We start from the raw sequence: 19,902 nt of genomic DNA, 5'->3' as shown, positions 1-19,902 counted from the left end.
AAAGGGAGTTTTACCGACAAAACAATTCCATTTTTTCAACAGTTTATTACCATAGTTAATATAACTATGTGGCAACAATGATTCCACGAAAAAAAAATAAAAAAATAATCTTCCTGGAAAATAGTAAAATTATTCAATTACAATTGTTTATCCCTCTCGCGACATGATTAGCTCCCAAATGCTTAACAGTTAAGTCAAGTGCTGCCAAATTCCATGGAATTAAAGTTCCACTTTTTTTACATTTCCACTTACTTGACAAATAAACTCTTCAGAGGTCTTTCAAAGTTATGGTTTTTTTTCAACAAACGCATACTTGAGAATCTCTTTCAAGTCAGTAGGCACATGTATTGCATGAAGCAGAAGATTTTCTCCACTTCTCTTCACCGCATCAAGAGACAGAAAGACAGAGTGTGCAATATTTGTTTTATTTGATACAAAACTTATTGCATGTTTGAACACCTCTAAGTGTCTATTGTGTCAACTCAATTAAACATAAAAGAATACAATACGCAGATTTGGTTTTTAAACGCAAGGTGACAAAAATCCTTATATCACACCAACTTAACGACAGAAAGGCTACAATTCCCCATTATTCACAAAGACATTCCTGTATTAAAAAAAAATGTATTTTTATAAGCTGATCAAGCTGCCACCTCTACTGCCCGACCATTATCTCTATCACAAGATGAAATTGACGACGAAGAAAAATCACCAATAAAGCAGCATTTTAAACCCTGTTCTAAGCACTATATAAGTTGTTTTACAAACAACATGGAAAACATTTAGGGGTAATATAAACTACTATATCATTCTTAATTTAGTAACAATTAATATATCATTTCACTCTAATAGGGCAATGTGTGTTGTGGATATTATCCTCGGGATCATTCCAGAGACACATACCCACTCCTAGTTTAGCTACAACACCAGTGAATCTCTCAACATATATTTTATCCTACTTAACAGTGAATCTTAAAGTAGAAAAACAAATGGCATTTGTCATCCCTGAAACATCATCAGAAGATATGTACCTATACGTATACCTAATAGATAAGCCTCTTTTGCAAATTCAAATGCACGTGCGCACATCAGATTCAACGATTTGGTTCGGGAGATAAACAAAGCAGCTGAATGCACACAGGTCTATGGGAGACTTGGTAACCGAATCTGCATTCTGCAATTTTTCATCTAATCAAAAAGAACAAAGAAACTTTAGTTCACACAAAAGTTGGAGCATACACAACATCTTATACCACGGTGCCGTAAAACAAAATCAAAACTTTGCATTTACTTCAAAACAAGAAATTTTGTTTGATTTGCCTGGTCACCGCTATTGATTTTGCACATGTGTGGTTAACTGTTTCTCTCTCGAATCATGATGTGCGCACGCGCGTTTAATTTGCAAAAAGGCTTTCACAAATTCAGAGAAAAAATATTGAGGTGTAATAAGATTTGACTAATAAAAAATATCAGCTGTTAAGAAACGATGTGAATCACAACATAAATAACAAATTACAGAGATATTTAAAATATCAACGCTTCATAAGGCACAAAAACGCTATCGTAGATTAACTCTATATCACTATGACACACAAAAAAAGAGGAATATCTAGACATGATTTCTTGGTTGGATCTATGAGACATGTGAAGGCATCAGGTGCATCGTGTCAAAGCTTACTACCATCCTGGGAGAGTGGCATTACTGACTGCTATTGTTGGGGTATATAGTGCCATGCGTCAACTGTGAATACAAACAAAACGGTACAAATAAAGGTTAAAATGTACATGTGATTTGATGCGCCTTATAGACCTTTATCATGCTGCCACCATTTCAGTCATGTTCCCTGTATCCAATAACAGTACTGAATGATAATATTTTTGTGCAAAAAGGAACCAGACTATTTTTCCTTATGCACGAGTCGGCCATATTGAATTGAAAGTGAGGTAAAATCTTCATTTTTGGAACTTGCAAAGAGAAATGAAAGCAAGTACATTATTAATTAATTCAAGTCTGCTGCAATGAATAATTAAAAATTTGTAAATGAGCATTCCCAAATGCTTTAGCCCAGTTTAAAAAAAAAAAATGACAGTAAGGCCAAAAAAAAAAAAAAGTCGGTCTCTGGTCAGTGCGCACGTCGATTTTAATCATGCGCGTCAATCTTTTTTTTTCAAAAATGTTCCGCGTTAGCTCCAACAGCGCCCTCTATTGCTGCACCTCCTCAATTTTTTTTTACCAAAGAGCACCAAGGAATGGGAAATTGCACCCAGGCAAATGATCGAGAGCACCAAGGCAAATTATGGAGGACACCAATGTACATGAGGAAACCAAGTAGCAAAATAGTACCCCACCTTGTCTGTACAATCCAAGCTTGAAGAAAAAAAAAAAAAGCCAAAAAAAGAAGGAAAAAAAGCCGCGTCCCCGCGTCAATTCCGGAACTTTGGTCTGACCAGAGACCGAATATTTTTTTTTTTGGCCTAAATAAGCCTGCAAAAAATGTCTGGCGCCATCCCATTCAACAGTTAACAGTTTATTAAATACATTCAGGGAACTCGACAAAAATGGCCAACTCGTGCATAAGGCCCATTAACCAACAGGATACCAGCAAAAACAATTAACAACTTGACTTACTCTCAGGGTTAACAGGTTCAACTTGTCCAGTTTCCGGTGCCTACAAAAAAGGATAAGAAAGAAATTATAAGTGAAATGATGCTGATTGGCCTGTAAGGTACAATCCATTGTTGTAAGTTGCAAACATTTAGAAAACCATTACCGACTTACAGCTTCAAAGAATTGTTTAGCCGTGTCAGCTGCTACCATGTGGGCACTGCCAGCTACCGTCACATTTTCGCTGCAATAGAAACGAGAAAACAATGGAGCAAAAGATGAGAAACAATTTATTCAAGACTTGGAGATTCAGACTGTGCAAAGAATGAAAACAAAATGTTAAATTTGAATTTGCCTGAATCTAATACAACAATTAATTTTTATATACGTTTCCTGGCAATTTCATTCATGTTACACATAGTTTGAATTTCTTTGATTTTTTTTTGGGGGGGGGGTAGAAATCCAACAGAAAGATTTCAAAAAATAAATAAACTCAATATGTGGAAGTCAGAAATGTTCACAATTTAAATGCAAATATGGAACTTTTCTTTCACTTGAGCTTACCAGACAATGCCTGCTGGATCTGTCTTGCCCTGCATTAGTTGCTGCCACTGACCATGAGTTTGCTTGATGATGGACAGAGCAAAGTCCTGAAAAATGGGGGAAAATCACGATTAAATTTACGGCATTCTCTCCCACAAAATAATTTCTGCCGTAACAGTAATGGTTTAAGCAACCCATGATTTGCAATGCAATTAAATGTACAAACCTTGTTTTTAGGTTCGGAATTGAAAGCGAATGTGTTGAAAGGTTTCCCGTCCGGCACCTTGTAGATCTTGAACCATTCAAAAGTGGCCTGAATGTGAAACAAGAAAGACAAATGAGTTTAAACTTGTCTATGTGAGAGAAAAAAATAGCAATATAGGAAAAATCTGACTTAAATTCTTGGAGAGGATTGTTAGATTGTGTTTGATTCGAAAGAATTCTTATTTCTGATTTGTTGGATTTATTAGCTTTAAAGTTCTTACTGGATGTTGTAGGAATCGGTAAGATGTAAACGACATGAATATAACAAGGATGATAGAAGACTGACTTTACCTCAAGAAAACCGGGCATGTGTTTCCTTAAGTCCTCTATATCTACAGATACAAACAAAAAGAAACTGACAGGATTATCTTTGTGCATTTCTGAAACTTAACATGCTAAAATAAAAGGAAAGTTAAAGAGACTTCATCATTAACTAGTTCACACTTTTAACTGAAATGGTGTGAACAGAACTTACCATTAAGGACGTTTGCTAGTTTGTCCCTGACGTCAATGGCCACAATCTTCCAATCAGTTTCACCTGTTGGATAAACCACCAAGTAAAGAGACATCAACTATGATACTAAAATCTTGAAACCAAATGCGGCTTAACCTACATTATAATTGATTTTGAATAAATATAGTGTCAAAGAAAGATGTTGACTGGAATGGGAAGTGAACCCGTAACATTCAGAACGGCTGACCAGTTCGAAACCTACCTTCGTCAATCATGGCTAGCACTCCTAGAACCTTGACTTGTATCACGTCTCCTCTCTTGGCCACCCGGGAGCCGATCTCACACACATCCAAGGGATCGTTGTCACCCTTGCAATTGGTGTGTTCGTCCGTGTGGCTTGGGTCCTCCCAGGTCTGTGCAAGCAAATGGAACAAATCTGCTCAGATGTGTAGTACAGAGTAGACAAATATGAAGAAACCTTCTTATGCTATTTTTTGAAATTTCCCATATCATTTCAAGAAGACAACTAGGACACAGACCCCAAGAATATTAAGAAGGCGCTAGTATTTGGTTGGCATAAATGACACATTAAAGAGCTTACCCAAACCAAAAAGCACCCATCTATCAGTCCACCGTATTTCAAAAATGCTAACAGCTTGAAAACTTTTTTTCAGCCCCAGACTTTGCACTTGAAATCTTGAAATGCTTGTTTGTGGGATCTGAGGTCGACCAGCGAGTAAACTTACACACGAATATGGCACTACAAAAAAAAAAGGTGATCATCTCACTTGCGGTAATGCACCATAGTTCCAGATGTACCCGTGGTGGGGGAAGCAGTTCTTGACAAAGCGCAATTTCTCCTTCTTCACGTCCTGCCTTATTGGGTTCAGCTTTTCTGTTGTTTTGATCTACCAAAAAAAAAGAAGAAAAAGAAGAAAACAAGGTTTCGTGGTGTTACAAAATACCGATACAAGGATACTTTCATTGATGACCTATGGGACAGAATGTAGTATCCAGACGCTACTTCTTTGGTTGTGTACAAAGTCTATGGTGAGTCTAGTGCATTTTCAAAGATTTTTTTAACAAAATTGGAAATGTTTCTCAGTCCCAGATTCATGTCTTTGCAACATTTTGCAATAACTGCCCTTATTGAGATAATGTATGATGAAAAAAAATGGCATCGGATGCAACATTCTTTCCGAACTATGGAGACTTTCTGATGCATTTCTCTACAGATGAGAACTAATGCAAAGGGATCAAGATGGGGGGGGGGGGGGGATGGGGGAAGGAATTTACCTCCATCTTAGCATTGGTCCATCGAGGAACTTCAACCACCATGTTGAATACAGCCGGCTGGAAGAAATTAAAGAAATAACAATCCTTTAAAATTTATGCAAATTAGATTCCAAAGCAATACTCACACAGCATGGAAGTTAAGTTTTATTTAAAAAAATTGTTTAACCTTTGATAGGAGTATTAGGACTAGGATTAGAAATTGAAACTGGTTAAATTTGAGGGCAAAACTAAATATAAACTTTAAAATTAGTTATTCAATCATTTTTCCTTTCTAATGGTTGAAATCAAAGGAAAAGAAGTTCATTAATCCTAACGTACCTGAATCCATCAAAATCCACCCCCCTGTTTTGGGGGATTTCGGCAGATTCAGGATACCTCCATATTGCACAAACTGAAGGAATTTGATGGATTCAGGATTGTAAGCCTAGCGGAACTGCAGGATTTGATGGATTCAGGATACCTCTATATTGAGCTGCTGGGGGACTTTGGCAGGATCTCAACAGATTTACTCCCGCCTAACTGGTGGATTAATTCTGATGGACTCACTGGCCACCAACATTTTTTTGCATGGCAAAATTGATGGATTTTGGCAGATTCAGGATACTTTCTAGTACTAAAAGAGCCCAAGGGGTTAGGGATAAACTTGCTTACATCAGTGCTGCCTGGTGGAGTCAATGGGATGTCATGGAATGGAGATACATAAGTTCCACTTGCATTCTCTGCAATAACAATGAGACACAATATTATTATCTGTGATTAATTTAGTAGCCTTAAATTTGATTGACAAAGTGGTCTGGTGATATCTGAATAATTTTTTTTAAAAAGTGTATTTAGACCTAGCCTTGAACCAGTCAGTCTTGCATTTTTTGCATTCTTAAGCCGTCAGATCTTATAAATATAGGGCCCTCATGCACGGGTGTACAAGTTGGCCTACACCATTGTAAGATATTAAATTACCATTTCTCGTCAAGGGAATGCGTGGCCTACATGGCCTAGCGAGCCCACCTCAAACATGTCAAAGTAATGCCGCTCGAGTTCGAGTCCCAGCGAGACCGGTGTTTTTTTAACTTTTTGTTGAAAAAAAATTAGAATTGTCCTCTTTAATTGTTTTCAATCAAATCCTACATTTAATTGCAGAGTATTTTCAGGAAAGAATGTTGCAACCTGTCCACTAGTCCAGTGTGTGGACAAACATGGCAAAAGAAACGAAGTGGCTATCGTTACGGCACTCGTTGTTTAGCGCCCTCTACGATTTTTTTTTGATACGCACGCAGGTATATAATTATTTGTTTCCCCACGTTTTATCGAGCAGTGCGCCAGCTCAGCCGATAGAGGGTAGGATTTTGCACCGCGAGGTTGCGGGTTCGAATTTCAGTTTTGCACTCGAATTTTTTTCCTTTTCTAACCTGAGGCTTTGGAGGATTTTTTTTAAAAGGGAAATAAAGTCCGAATTTCATAAAGTTCAAATTCACTTTTTTCCTTCTAATTTTATATTTTCTTGTCATGTTTTTTTTATAAAAGTTGCCAGGTTGCAGTCTACCGTAACGATAGAAAATGGGAAATGCGTTACGGCTGCCGTAACAATAGCCACTGCGCAAAAGAAAAGGTGGATATTTCTTCACTTATGACTTAAGTCTTTATTCTGGACCCGTAGATGATAGTACTATAGTCATCCAGTACTGACATAGGCATATATGCCTTTTAATTCAATTTACAATTAAAACAGACAAAAAAATAGCAACATACTTTTTTCACGAAATGGGTTAAATACACATTCAATATAACACTCACTGAAAAACACGCGATAATCCATGGAGTTTTGGGGCCCTCTTTCCTCGATTGTGTATGAAGCCATTTTGCTGCAGGACCTCGCAACTGTAAAGCTCACAGACCGGTGACAGAAAGGTTGAATTTTTGGATTAACTGCCGAAAAGAAAGGGTTTAAACTAGGGGCTGAAAAAGTTCGAAGAACTCGAATGAATCGCTGACACGTTACAAGAGACATGTGGGTCACTCGCGTGCAAACAAATGGAGAAGAAAATGGCAGCAACCACCTTGTTCCCAACAAATTACTCCATTGAGTTACGCCGTTAGGACAAAGTCCGACTGGGAATGATAAGGTCAATTAGACTTGCCGTAGTCCCTTCTTCACTGCTGCAGTGAAACATTAACTGGTAACCTTAAAGGAACTATCTCCATTTCAAAAAAAAAATTGACATCCCAGAAAAAAAATTGACATCCCAGATTTTTAAAATTTATGTTAAAAAACTTATTCCAAAAAAGGTCTCAATTTCAACATAAGATCACAGTGTTGGTCAAATTGAATTAAAAAAACCGCATTTTAAGAATATTATGACCAAATCATTACAGTGATGTGAACCCCATCCCCCATCAGAAGTCTAAACTATTTTCTAGCCTCACCCTTTACAACTCTAACCATCTCCCCCCCCCCCCCAAAAAAAACACTACAAAAATCTGAACAACATGGAACAATCATGAGCCAGAAAAAGAAATTCAGAATTCTCGCAAAACACATTTTTAATGAAAACCTTGTTTTATTTCATACAAACTCTAGATTATTTAACATGCATGTTTGGTAAAAAAAGGAAAAGAAAAAAATCTTTCTCCTCAAATAACACAAAGCAAACCTAGAGTTATCCTAAAAAAAAGCATATCAATAAAAGGATAATTTTGAATCCCACAATTTTAAATATCTTCGCTAAGTAAATCATACATGTACTTTTATCAAAACATTTTTTCAAAAACTCTGGCCTATCCAAAATATATAAATGTTGGAAACAAAATGTATACATGCAACTTCCCAAATTTAAAGAAAATTGACAAAGCTGTGAAACATATTCGTGCAAAATTTGAAAAACATTTTGTAATAAAGTGCCACTCACAAATCCTGTGCCCCTCACAAGCCATATGTACATGTACCACCCCTAACCAGGCAATGGAATAGACTCTGCCTGATTTCAAATTCAAACGCCTTCAATATGTGGACCAGTTTTTTGGCAGTGCGCACAAACTTTGAGGGCGGTATGGCCTGCCCACTATCAGGGCTAAAGTGAGGGCACGCTCATTTCAATAAACCTTATGTGTAGCGGCCATTTTAGAGGGCATCGTTTGTTATCATAATACAGTAACAATTAATGCACAAAAGGTTCACTCATGCATTTGCCCTCCAAGATGGCTGCCACACACAAGGTCTATATATCATGAGTTGACCACTTCACCACACATCCATGTGAGTGGGAATTCACACAGCATCACACACTTTCAAACAATTTGAAGAGCAAAATTTGAATAATTGATTACCTTATTGTGAACATGCAAAGGAGATAATCTTAAGCCTAACATCCTAATAATAACACCACACCTACTATTAGGCAGTAGAAGTATACATACAACATGCACAAATATACAAAAGTTGTCTTTAAAAATGAAATTTTTATGCCAAATTTTTTTGGGAGCGTTGTACAATACTGAACTGTATTTTGATTCACAACTCCTTGCCACATGCTAATGTTGTTTCTATTAAGAAGAAAGCTGGGTAGAAAACTTTAAAATATCAAGTTTATCCAATGACTCTTTTTTAGAACTGCAAAACAGACTGTATCAAACAATATTGCTTGCCTTAACATTATTTCTTTGGCCTTTTTCAAGCACCACTTTGTATCAAACTTAAAACACTGCAAGAAGTTTTTAGAGAAAAGATATGAGCATTTTTTTGGATAGACATACGTGTGCAGTATGTTCTTGTGAAAGACGTACGTCTGCAAAATTATTTTTGATATCATGGCAGCTGTTTATAAATTATTCAAAGTAACATGCATTTGGGAACTTGATTCATTTGGGAATGGATTTTTAACTTCCAGTTATTCTGACAGAATCAAAGAAATTCCCTTGGTTTTTTTAAATTTATTTTTAAACAAACCGATTACAGTTGCTGCTGAAAATTTCGAAAATTCTGTTTGAATTCATCATCGCACGATACCATTCAGCAACAGTGCTCCAACCCTGTTTAACCTCATAACACGTCTGTTTCAATTATGTTAACAATTTTTCTTTATTTAACATTCTAATTCAAAAAGCATGCTATATAATTAAATTCATAAATTTCTACAAAGAAACAAAAATAGGCACTCTCATAAATTCTTACATACGTACCGAAATCTTTGTGACCTAAGTATCAAAAGTTTATTTGTAATTGTTTTACACGATTACAGATAATGACTTATGGTATCACACATGCACTGTTTATACTAACAACAAAATCTCTGCTCCTTCCAATCAGTCTTGTGAATAAAGCAACCGGTACAGACTGCTTTGCCATCACAGAATCTTGCATGAATGCAAAGGATTATGGGTGAATCTGATAGGCCTAATATATGAACAAGTTACACTCATGCACAAACAACCAATCAGAAGGTATCTGAATAATCCAATGAAAGTGCTTTGGAAATTAGCCTGTACCTCATCTCATCCTAACAAGAAAGATCAATGTACATGTATTGCCTTACTTTCTGAAGTGCTTTTCTGTATTCGTGGCAAGTAAGAATTAATTGGTATTTGAATTTTAATGTTAATGAGCTCCGTGCTGTACCCCTTCAACGGCCAGAAAAGGATAGTTGGGGGAGACCTAGACTGGTTCCTGGCCCATCCACTGCGTATTTCGAATGTATCCAAAGTTATTGGGGCCGTAAAGTCTGGAAGACCATCGCAAGTCACATTCGAACGTATGCCTGACGCTCACGCGAAGACACTGTGATAAGAGCTTTGGCACATTCAGGAAGTTGTGCGTACTTCAGGGGCGAACCAGTATAGCATACACACGCTGAGTGTCCCGTTCACGGTCCACAGGGCTCTCCAAAGCGGCAAAAACACGCCCTCTTTTGTTGGCGCACCAAGCCCATAGGTGCATATCACAATAAGTGCATTAAATATTCCAATAGATATTCTCTCTATAGTTTATACTCAGTTTTGAATACAGTTCAAAAAAGTGGCTATGCCATATCAACAAAGAAGATATAAACTTTCATTTCGATTTTATAACAATCAACATAGAATGTTCTGGATGTCTGTAAATTCACAGAGCCGTCAATGTGTTTTGCGTTTTTATCTGTTACAATAGCATTTTTCTCTATAGGCAAGCAGAAAGTACACTATGGAACTTTTCTTCAATGGTATATTGGAATTCAAACCGAGTTTTGAAAAATCCTAAATTTTAAAGGGAAAATAAAACATTTGCAAACATCAAAAAATAAAACTACCAAATCATTTTGAAATACCTTGCTGGACTGTTAGTGAATGACAGTGTAAAGCATCCTGTAAAATCATGGCACCTGGTATACTGTCATTTTCAAGAAAAGTGGTATTTTTGTATCAATTTCCAACGCTGGTCGGCCGACCAGCGTTGGAAAAAAACTGGCTTTTTTTCAAATACTGGCCCCAATTCACCATCGCACTTGTTTGCAATCGATTACACACCTATGAACGGGTACAAGCCAGCTAGACTGGTTCCCTGACCTTGCAATTCCCCAATGTATGTAAACTGCTCTGTTTCTTCTTATATGGAGTCAGGGAACCACACAGGAAAATGATTGTTTTTCTTGGTTTTTATAGCATTTTCGAACCCAAAACCTAAAAAAATTCAGTGTAACTATATTTGCTATATATTTCCAACCCCCCAATTCCATCCATTTCTGAAAATTACAGCAAAAGCAAATGATGTATATTCCCTTTAATCCCACCACTAGAGTCTACATACTGCAATGAAGCTATGGAGGTCATTTTAAGCTTTCAGTGGCTCCGCTGCCTCGCCTTTGGGTGCACCCCCATCATACTCATCTCTCTCCTTCTCAACTTGGGTGATGAACAAGAAGGACATGAAAATTCCAAAGATCTGTAGAAACATAGAGAGAACAAGTCAATGTTGTTAATCTGATTCAAAAGTGGCCTTGTGTTCTGGAGCATTGAATTTGTGGCCTGCAGGTTGTGGGTTCGAGTCCAGCCTGGGGTTGTGGTGCGTGTGCCCTTGGGCAAGACACTAAGTCACTCATTGCTTGTCTCCATTCAGGAGTAAATTAGTACCTGTGAGGGCAGAGATTGTTACCGCAATGTGATTGATTTTAGTTGCTTTTCACCGAAATGGCAGCACCTAGCTGTATACTACCCTGAAAGCTGAGATTGTCTTTGGAATGTTTCACTGGCTGGATTATAAGGGATAATAATAATAGAAAGCGCTATGATCTTAGTTAAAAGAGTTATAGGTATCTATTATTATTTTATTATTAAACACATAATCTACTTAATTTGTAATTATCAATAATACAAAACAGATTGCATACATGTAAATATTACAGAAAAAAAATCATATCAAACTGTATGGACTACAAACAAAAGTTCCTCCTCAGTACAGGAAATGTAAATCATTGCTCAATGGGGAATTTGTACTGGCCTTGAATTAAGCAGGAGTCTTAAGACCTTTGTAGTATTAATCAACAAATTATGATAGTATTAATGGACAGCTACATGTACAGCAAAAACAAATTCTTGAACTTTGATGACTATTAGCCAGTCATCCTGAAAGTCACTGCTGCTTCATCAGCTGTATTATAAACAGAGCTTTGTTAGTTAAACTACAAGCCACAACACTGGAATTACTGAACCACTGCTGTGTTTGAAGATGGGTTTAAATACGTAAGGAGAAATTATCAAAGTGGGGTTGTCAACAACGACAATGCAACATCCAAAATCACCAGACCTGCAAACACAATAATTCCAGACATATCACATGTAATTAATATATAGGTATTCTACTGTTTGAAGGTTTTTGTTAAAGATTAGACATTAAACCTATGGCTAGATTTATTGTGAGAAAGTCAATTTGATTAGTTCAGGAAGGGAGATGTTTTCAGTCAATTTTTTTTTCAAGTTAACAAGACGTGTTGGTTGTTACCATTCAATTCAACAATGCACCAACTGCAACACCAACAATCCATACTGCAGCAACCAACTGTGATTGGTCAAACTTACTCAGGTCAAAGGTCAAGCAACTGTATACATGACCATCTTATCCCTGATTCTGTCTACGAACAGAAAGATCAAACCAATACCGAAAATCTGCCGGGGATAAGAAATATGGAAAGAATATAGGGAAAAAAAGGAAAACAACTTAGATTGACGACTACGGATGTGGCATTAAGAATTGTCAATAAATTGGACAAAAAATAGTGTAAATGCACATGTGTGGTTAGGGAAAAAATAAACATATGTTGGAAATTGAAATAAAACATGAGGCAAACAAGTGAAATTTTATTATATGTTCTAACATTTGAGGACCACCTGCTTGACTTAGTTTCTAATGGAATACATTTGATTTGACCTTTGAACTTTTCTTAGTTGCTATGACAACTCACCTGGGTAAAGGCGAAGGCCAGAGCTATTCCACCCATCAGGCCTAGATTGTCCTCGGCCCACGTCAGCACAGCGTCCGTGCACCCACTGACATGGATGATGTCGGAAACTTCGTAGCGATGCTGAACACCCTCCCGCACTCCGTTACCACACTGGGTGTTCACGACAATGTCGGTCTGTCCGGCCAAAGTACAAACGAGATATTAGTTTAGAACTGTTTAGGTACTTTAAAGGTAGGGTAGTTCATTTGTCACTTGTGCATATTTTTCATTTGATGCAACAAAAGTGCTCAAAATCTAAAGATGGGTGATGAACAACTAACGGGTGAAGTTTTAGCTCTGTGAATGCTGATTATTCTGAGAAAAAATTTTTCCAGGATCTATGTTTCAATTCAAAAGTTGCTGAGTCCTGTTTTGAATTGCACCCGAAACAGTGCCCAGGACAAACCAACTACTAAAGGAAATTTCCAAAGATGCGTCACTTGACACATCTTTGGAAATGGCCTTCTCTTTTTACTGTTTTCTTCAAAATGACAGCATGCCAAAAGGAACAATTTCCCAGGGAGTTTAGTGCCATTACTACCTTTAAACCAAGTAAGATTTTCAACAATAATTTTGTCAGTTACTCTTTGGATAGTTGCAAATGATCTACTCTACCTTTAAAACAAGGGTTGGTTGAATTACCCCCCCCCCCCCCCCCCGATTCATAATGGCTGCAGGGAATCAAGTTTAGATTACTGAAAACACACTGGGCGTTTACCACAATGTCCGCCTTTCAGCCCAAAATACATTGCACAATCAATGCAGGTTGCAGTTTAAATCGAGGGGAGTCGTTGTTATCCTCCCCTGGATTCATAATGGCTGCAGGGAATCCCACTCAAATTACTGGAAATTACCTCTGCTGATTTGCAGCACGAGTAAGGAACTCCGCACGCTGTCACGCCGGGGCTGCTACACATGAAGTAAATGTTATTCTCCCAGTCTTCGAAACCGAAACCACCGCAGCAGTCAAACTGTAAAAGGGAAAAGTTCACGATAATTGCGCTTCACATCAGCATCCAGCAAGATCTTTATCATGATTATCTGTATGTGTATCAAAATTCAGGATCAGATTTTGAGCATATGTACATTGTAGCATTGCAGACATAACTGACATAAATTATTACAAGTCTGGCATAATTACTTCTGTTATCTGCCATCCTACTTAAAATGTTTGCCCCACTGGACAACTTCACAGAGTCATGAAAATACATCTTCTGAGACACCAATTACAACACATGTAAGCTGAACATTCAAGACTTAATCCTCCAAATTATTCCAAATCAAACATTGGATTTTGGCAAGTTTGAAAGGCTTGGTTACAGTTAAAAAGAAAGAAATCTTGAAATTCAAACTCACGTTCAGCTGGATGGAGTCTATGGTGAACTGGATGTCCGGATCATTGTAATAGTCCTCAATGGTGTTCTTGAAGGATTGGCTCACTAAATCCTTCACCTGCAAGCAATCAGTTCGAAAAGTACAATCACTCTGGGTAAAACCAAAATCTTGCCAATTTTTGCCACAGCGAAGAACATCTTGTACAAGAAGTCATGAAAAGGTCTTGGTACGTGTACTAAATACTAAGCCTACATGCACATGACATCTTTTGCAGGCACGCAACTGGGAATTTAGGAAAAACAAGGAAACTCCAAAACACACAAGACTTTGTACAGTATTTTTCAATTTGTCATGGCATTCATGAGAAGTAAAAAATGAGGAAATCAGTGGATCCAAGGAAAAGTTGCATGCCTGCTTTTGCTTGTCTTTAACCACCTACATCAAGTTGAAAATTTAGCGGCTAAAACAAATCAGAAATAAAATACCTCCCTTCCCCTTACAAAATGGATGGTTTGCATACACACATACGTACATTTTTAAACATATGCGATGCGATCAAGTTAAATGAGTTGTTTGTCGGGAACTTTCATTTGGAGATTCAGGCCAAAATAGGGCCACTTTATCACATCTCTTCATCACATCTCTTGGTGTTCCGACTTCCATAATTTTTGAACTAAATATGGTATCAGCTTGCAGTTTTCACAGCAGTAATGCTGAGATTGTGCTCTTTTCAAATCTGGAAAAAAAAACTGACCAGGGTTGACAAACGACTCATTTAGCTTGATCGCATCACATATAATTCACCAGAAATCCCACATTCTGGCAAGAATATCCGCTGATTTTGGTCAACTTGCACTTTTTTTTAATAATTGACTTGACCTGAAGGGCACTGGCAATGACCATTTCCTACCTGTCCCCTGAAGATTAGAGCAATGATGCCACACACTAGCAACAAGATGAAGATAATGGCGTGGGTCCAGCCAAACTAGGAGATGATGAAAAAATAAGATAAAATTAAGAGTTAGTAAAATCGCATACGGGGGCTATTTCAGCACTATGAAAGGAATTAAATGTAATGTCGACGACAGAGACAATTAACATTGATCTCTAATTAATGATTCAAAGAAATGATTCAAAACTCCTAGTCAGCAATCTCCTTGACCATTACTAGATGATGGATGTCTAAGATTTGAACATTACATTTTCAAGTTACATGTAACTCATAGAGCTCTAAAAGCTCTTCAAGTGAAATTGCATAATACTGGAATTGTACTATTACAGTTTCTCTTTGGTATAATTTCAGCTTGTTATTTTTTTGTTCAGCAAGTACTTTGTCTGCTTAGTAAACTTCTTTGCAATTAGGTGTAGTTTGGGTTTACACCAACATGACTTACAATCTTAAGCAGAATTATGTTCTCTCGGAGGGCTCCGATACATCCTAAGGAACCTAAGATGAACATGAAGACGCCCACTACCACCATGATACTGGAGGGAGTTACAAAGACATCCACCATAGATTGATAGTTCCATTTTGCGATCTCTGCATAGATGCCGACGCTGAGAATGACAACCCCAATCAGCTAGAAAAGAACAAGAAAATGTTTGTACCTTAGCTGAACATTTGCCTTTCTATTCAATCATTTGAATTTTGGTTGAGAAAAAAAATCACTTTATGCAGGATTTTACCCTGAGACTTCTGAAATATCTTCAGCAATATCCATTGTGGACATACAGTACAAATGTATTATGTTTAGGTTAAATACTTTATTTATTTATTTATTTGGGAGTTTGTAATTCACTCCAAGTCAGGTTGGCGTTGCGGTACTTTCCTCGCCTTCCACTGCTGTGACCCAGGTTCAAATCCCGCCTGGGCCAATTTGTGGATTTGGTTTTCAGTCCCTGCCTAATTCCGTGGGTTTTCCCCCAGAAAATTCACCTGGGGTTTTCCTCCCACCTCTAAAACTGTAATTGCTTGTCATTGTCTTCTCTCTACAGGTTTTTTCAGGCTTGCGAGCTACAGTGCCTAGGCGCTTTTGAGGAATCCTAAGTTTGATAACCAGAAATAAAATAATAATTAAATATTACTGCAAAAAATAAATCTTTTTCCCCTTAAAAAAAATAACCCTGTTACCCCACGTTCCATTCTAACAATAACAAATGTATCACTTGTATGCTTACTGCGTGCAAACATGTACAAAATGTGAAGGGAGGGGCTGAATTACAAAATATGTTGATGTCAAACATGTCAAAAGATTTTGACATGTTTGATGCATTATGTAACTTAATAATGATGTTAGCCTTAAAGCTTAACAAATAATTTAGTTGTCTGCATAATCTAATTATCTTTTCATTGTCCCATACTGGCATTATTCAATTCAAATTTATTTTGGATTTCAAAATAATTGTACACATGTAAACAAACAGCAATGTACATGTACACTTATGTATCTGTGCACATACGTACATGTACACCTACATTGTTACAATACATTGTACTAATGTAATGTAATACATCCAGATATGATGTACAGGTATCAATGCAAATTACATTAGCAGTCAATGTACAATGTACATGTACGTCTCAATGCATCAAATTCTAGTCTGGAGGTCATCGCAAGTTTGTCTGACTGCTCTCATGCTGTGCTTTAATTTTATCTGCCAGTGAGAAAAGATTGATCCTGTATGGACGTCACAAATATTAGGCCTACATAAACATGTATCATTCATCAACACAAAACAAGCGAATTATATATAGGTTTTGAAGTATTTCTTCACACGATCAGAATCTGAATTAAATTGATTGGTTTGACAAATTTCTTGTCTGGATATATGTGCACGTAGATGTTTGCTAACTGCCAAGGTCTCATAAAGGATATGAGTCAGTGTTGTGGCGTGGCTTTCAGACACTAAGTACAGTGCACATTATGATATGCACACACATATCAAGTGGTTACAAGTGCTGTTTCATATCCTGCATGGAAGTTTGGTATTGTAAAATTGTCGACAGTATGTAGCTCAACAATTTCAATTTAGTTCAGCAATCGGTCTGCAAGTCACTGCAACATTAATCAATAAACAATAATGGGTATTTATGATGTTGTAAACATGGTGTGTCGTTGTCATTGATTCAAGATCCATTAAACAGAGTTCCAGGTAATAGTTGTGGCCATCTGGTCTTTTTCATGTACACGTATGATTACAGTACCTTGGGAACTGTACATGTGCATATGTAGACTCTCTTTGCAGTCATTGGTACAGTCTGTTTTGTACTGTATGTAAAGCACACACTGTACAATGCTTTTGAATTTAACAATATTCACACCTACATGTACATCATAAAGGAAGGAACAATATTTTTAGTGGGTGACATTGAGCTCTGTTTACATAAAACTGCATCGAGCAATAGCCAGGAAGTGACGGTTTAAAACATCGCAAACCACGTTACAAATTTGTGTTACATGTAATTTGCTAACCCAAGGGAGGTTGTGACTCTTTGGCGCATTTGTGTCCCAATTACTATTTAACTTAAAAACGAAAATATATATGTCTACAATTTGCAGACAATTTTTATTACTTTGAACATTGAAAATAGTTATCAAAAGTTATGTAAGCCCTTGACTATAGACTTTAGGCCTATTTTTGATGAACTGAAGGGGAAGTTAAGTTATAGATGACAAAAAAAAGGGTGTACTGATAAATAACCACGATACACAGGCATACAGCTGGGAGTTTAATAGGAATAAAAAGAAAATTTTAAACCACGCAATGTTCAATTTGTAACATTCATGAGAAGTAAAAACAACACACAATACTGCGATGATACAGTACAGCGAAACGAAAATCTGTATTGTGATACTCATCAATGAGTTTTCGAAAGTACAGAACTACTTACAGGTAGGTATCAGATGTCCACAATAGACCTTAGAGTCTTAGACATAATGATGTCACACTTTGTTTACATGTGTGCTTTTCTATTGGAGCCAGGTGGGGACGACTGGCTGGTGTCCCCACCTGGCACCCATAGGAAAGCGTAAACAAAGCATGACGTCATTATAGCTGAGGTCTATTGTGATAACAATCTTGTGATTCCAAAACAATAATATAGGCTAGGCCTACATGTAGTCTATAGACTATTAATGAAGCATTACAAAATGTGCCTTCTAAAGTTCTGAATGGAATATCTCCCAATCATCGAAAATTCAACAAATAACAAAGATTAACTAAACACTTGATGAAAACATGCAGATGAATCTAAGTTTTAAGTTGTCAAATTTTTGCTATGATGTAGACTAATTAAAGAGACATTACGTCCTGGAATGCACCCAATTTCGTTTTAAACGAAATAATATTAATTGAAAAGAGCATTTGAAAGTAGGATATAAACGTCCACACAACCATCCTGTAAAAACGGGCATTTTTGTGAGAACCATGCGAGAACGAATTTTGGGGGTCAAAATTTTGACTATCAACAGTCGAGCTGTTGTGTTGTGTGCTTTGTGAATCCTGCCGCACAGTGCATCGCATTCTGCGGACGTGCAGGACACATAAGGACACACACAACGTGTAGCGTACATTGATTGGTTACAGCTGGAATTACGAATGGCATATGCGTATGCCACAAAACGTCCGCCACATCCGATGTAAACAACCAGGTTTTTTCGTCTTTCCTCGGGAACGGTAAAACATTAGGTTAACTTAAGTTTCTTTTCATTACAACCAGACCTTTGAAATAGGATAAGTAAACAATCCAAATTATAAAATTTTCAAAAAATTCAGGACGTAATTCCCCATGCCCCGCCCCCCCCCATGCCCCGCCCCCCCCATGCCCCGCCCCCCCCCCATGCCCCGCCCTCCCCCCCATGCCCCGCCCTCCCCCCCCCCACCCATATGTTTTTTCAAAAGTAAACAAAAACTAAACCACAATTGCACAAAACCTAAAAATTTGTAAAATATTAAGCCATCAAAATCAACTTTTCCTTTTAATGGAAATCCAATCGAACTCGAAGCCTTGTCATGCTTGTCTTAACAGCTTACCCAATAAAAGAACATGTAGAAGAACAGGGCAACCCGCAGGAACCTGTGGCCGCAACTCGGTTTCGGAATACTCATCCCCATGTTGTCCTGCGTCGTTCAGTATCTCACGGGTCTTTTCTGTCAACGACTTCGAATCATAACGACTCGCCCCAGAGGCTGCTGTGGCTGACCGTTGATTTTGCCAACGCAACGGTACTGACACTGGCTGTCGATTCGTCCTAAACAACTACTCGACAGTCTACAGGACACACTGTGAGTTAAGTTACGTAAAATAGCACAAGCTGAACTTCACATTTCCACGTCTAAATTAAGTTCTTCTCATCAAGTGTCACAACATTTGCCGTGCATATCCGTACGTACGTACGTACGTGCGACCGCGAACGACCAGTTCCGGTTAATTGACAAAATAATTATGAAGACCTTGATCACACGCCCTCTGGAAACAGATCAGCATTAATAGACTGGTTTAAACGTGTAGTTGGTGCTTAATCCCGGAAGACACTTTAAATTAAACAATTTATTTTGTCATGAATTTCTCAGGGTTGAGAGTTTTATTTGTTACAAACTTCGAAGCACTCATAACAAGGGGGAAAATAAACTGTTTTAGGAATAGGAGATTTATCTGACCATGTTTTTAATAATTAAAGCCATTTCATCGACTTTCAAGAGTCTCTCCAATATTGACCGCAAGAGGGAGCTATTCCATGTCACCGTAGACACGAATTTAATGTCAAAAGGGCTAGGAAAGGAGCTCAGAGAGTACAAGTGACGGTGAGGTTTTCTATTTTACATGTTTTAGGAAGCAATAAATGGAACTGTTTTGACCAGACGATTTATGTAAAAACATGCGATCGTACGTGTGATCGCAAAATGAACACGTAAGTTAGCCCGATCGCATGCAGTATCGA

The 19,902-nt window shown here is 37.5% G+C and overlaps 2 protein-coding genes across 3 annotated transcripts; both read right to left on the bottom strand.

Annotated features, from left to right (window-relative positions):
* Positions 1 to 25: 25 nt before the first annotated feature.
* Positions 26 to 7,252, bottom strand: LOC119731520 (inorganic pyrophosphatase-like). The gene is made up of 12 exons (XM_038204691.1): positions 6,954 to 7,252; positions 5,814 to 5,881; positions 5,163 to 5,219; positions 4,655 to 4,774; positions 4,129 to 4,279; positions 3,888 to 3,950; positions 3,704 to 3,744; positions 3,375 to 3,461; positions 3,170 to 3,255; positions 2,780 to 2,849; positions 2,630 to 2,669; positions 26 to 1,741 (listed from the first exon to the last, which is right to left on the bottom strand). Exons 1-12 carry the CDS (start codon positions 7,165 to 7,167, stop codon positions 1,710 to 1,712), a joined length of 1,029 nt encoding a protein of 342 aa, XP_038060619.1. The 5' UTR covers positions 7,168 to 7,252; the 3' UTR covers positions 26 to 1,709.
* A 3,583-nt stretch (positions 7,253 to 10,835) lies between these two features.
* On the bottom strand, positions 10,836 to 19,410 carry LOC119731765 (tetraspanin-15-like). 2 transcript variants are annotated; one of them, XM_038205022.1, is made up of 8 exons: positions 18,995 to 19,410; positions 15,355 to 15,540; positions 14,871 to 14,945; positions 13,982 to 14,077; positions 13,480 to 13,596; positions 12,587 to 12,760; positions 12,204 to 12,290; positions 10,991 to 11,070 (listed from the first exon to the last, which is right to left on the bottom strand). In XM_038205022.1, exons 1-7 carry the CDS (start codon positions 19,073 to 19,075, stop codon positions 12,216 to 12,218), a joined length of 804 nt encoding a protein of 267 aa, XP_038060950.1. In that variant the 5' UTR covers positions 19,076 to 19,410; the 3' UTR covers positions 10,991 to 11,070; positions 12,204 to 12,215. The 2 variants fall into 2 exon arrangements, with proteins under 2 accessions (XP_038060949.1, XP_038060950.1); XM_038205021.1 differs by lacking the exon at positions 12,204 to 12,290 and having other exon boundaries at positions 10,836 to 11,070; positions 18,995 to 19,408.
* Positions 19,411 to 19,902: the final 492 nt, after the last annotated feature.

This window comes from Patiria miniata, unplaced genomic scaffold (genome assembly GCF_015706575.1).
Source record: "Patiria miniata isolate m_02_andy unplaced genomic scaffold, ASM1570657v1 HiC_scaffold_24, whole genome shotgun sequence".
Taxonomy (NCBI): domain Eukaryota; kingdom Metazoa; phylum Echinodermata; class Asteroidea; order Valvatida; family Asterinidae; genus Patiria; species Patiria miniata.
Note: the sequence above shows the minus strand (reverse complement) of the source record. Positions and strands in the feature narration are given on the sequence as shown.

Bases quoted from the DNA above. Each gene is read 5' to 3' on its own strand.
- LOC119731520 (XM_038204691.1), bottom strand. From the start codon at position 7,167: ATGTCTCTTGTAACGTGTCAGCGATTCATTCGAGTTCTTCGAACTTTT. The intron at 3,951-4,128 runs GTAGGTTTCGAA...TTTATCCAACAG, and splicing joins GCTAGCCATGATTGACGAAG to GTGAAACTGATTGGAAGATT. The intron at 2,850-3,169 runs GTAAGCTCAAGT...TTTCTATTGCAG, and splicing joins GATCCAGCAGGCATTGTCTG to CGAAAATGTGACGGTAGCTG.
- LOC119731765 (XM_038205021.1), bottom strand. From the start codon at position 19,075: ATGGGGATGAGTATTCCGAAACCGAGTTGCGGCCACAGGTTCCTGCGG. The intron at 14,946-15,354 runs GTAAGTCATGTT...ATCATCTCCTAG, and splicing joins ACATAATTCTGCTTAAGATT to TTTGGCTGGACCCACGCCAT. The intron at 11,071-12,586 runs GTGAGTTGTCAT...ATGTTTCTACAG, and splicing joins TGGCCTTCGCCTTTACCCAG to ATCTTTGGAATTTTCATGTC.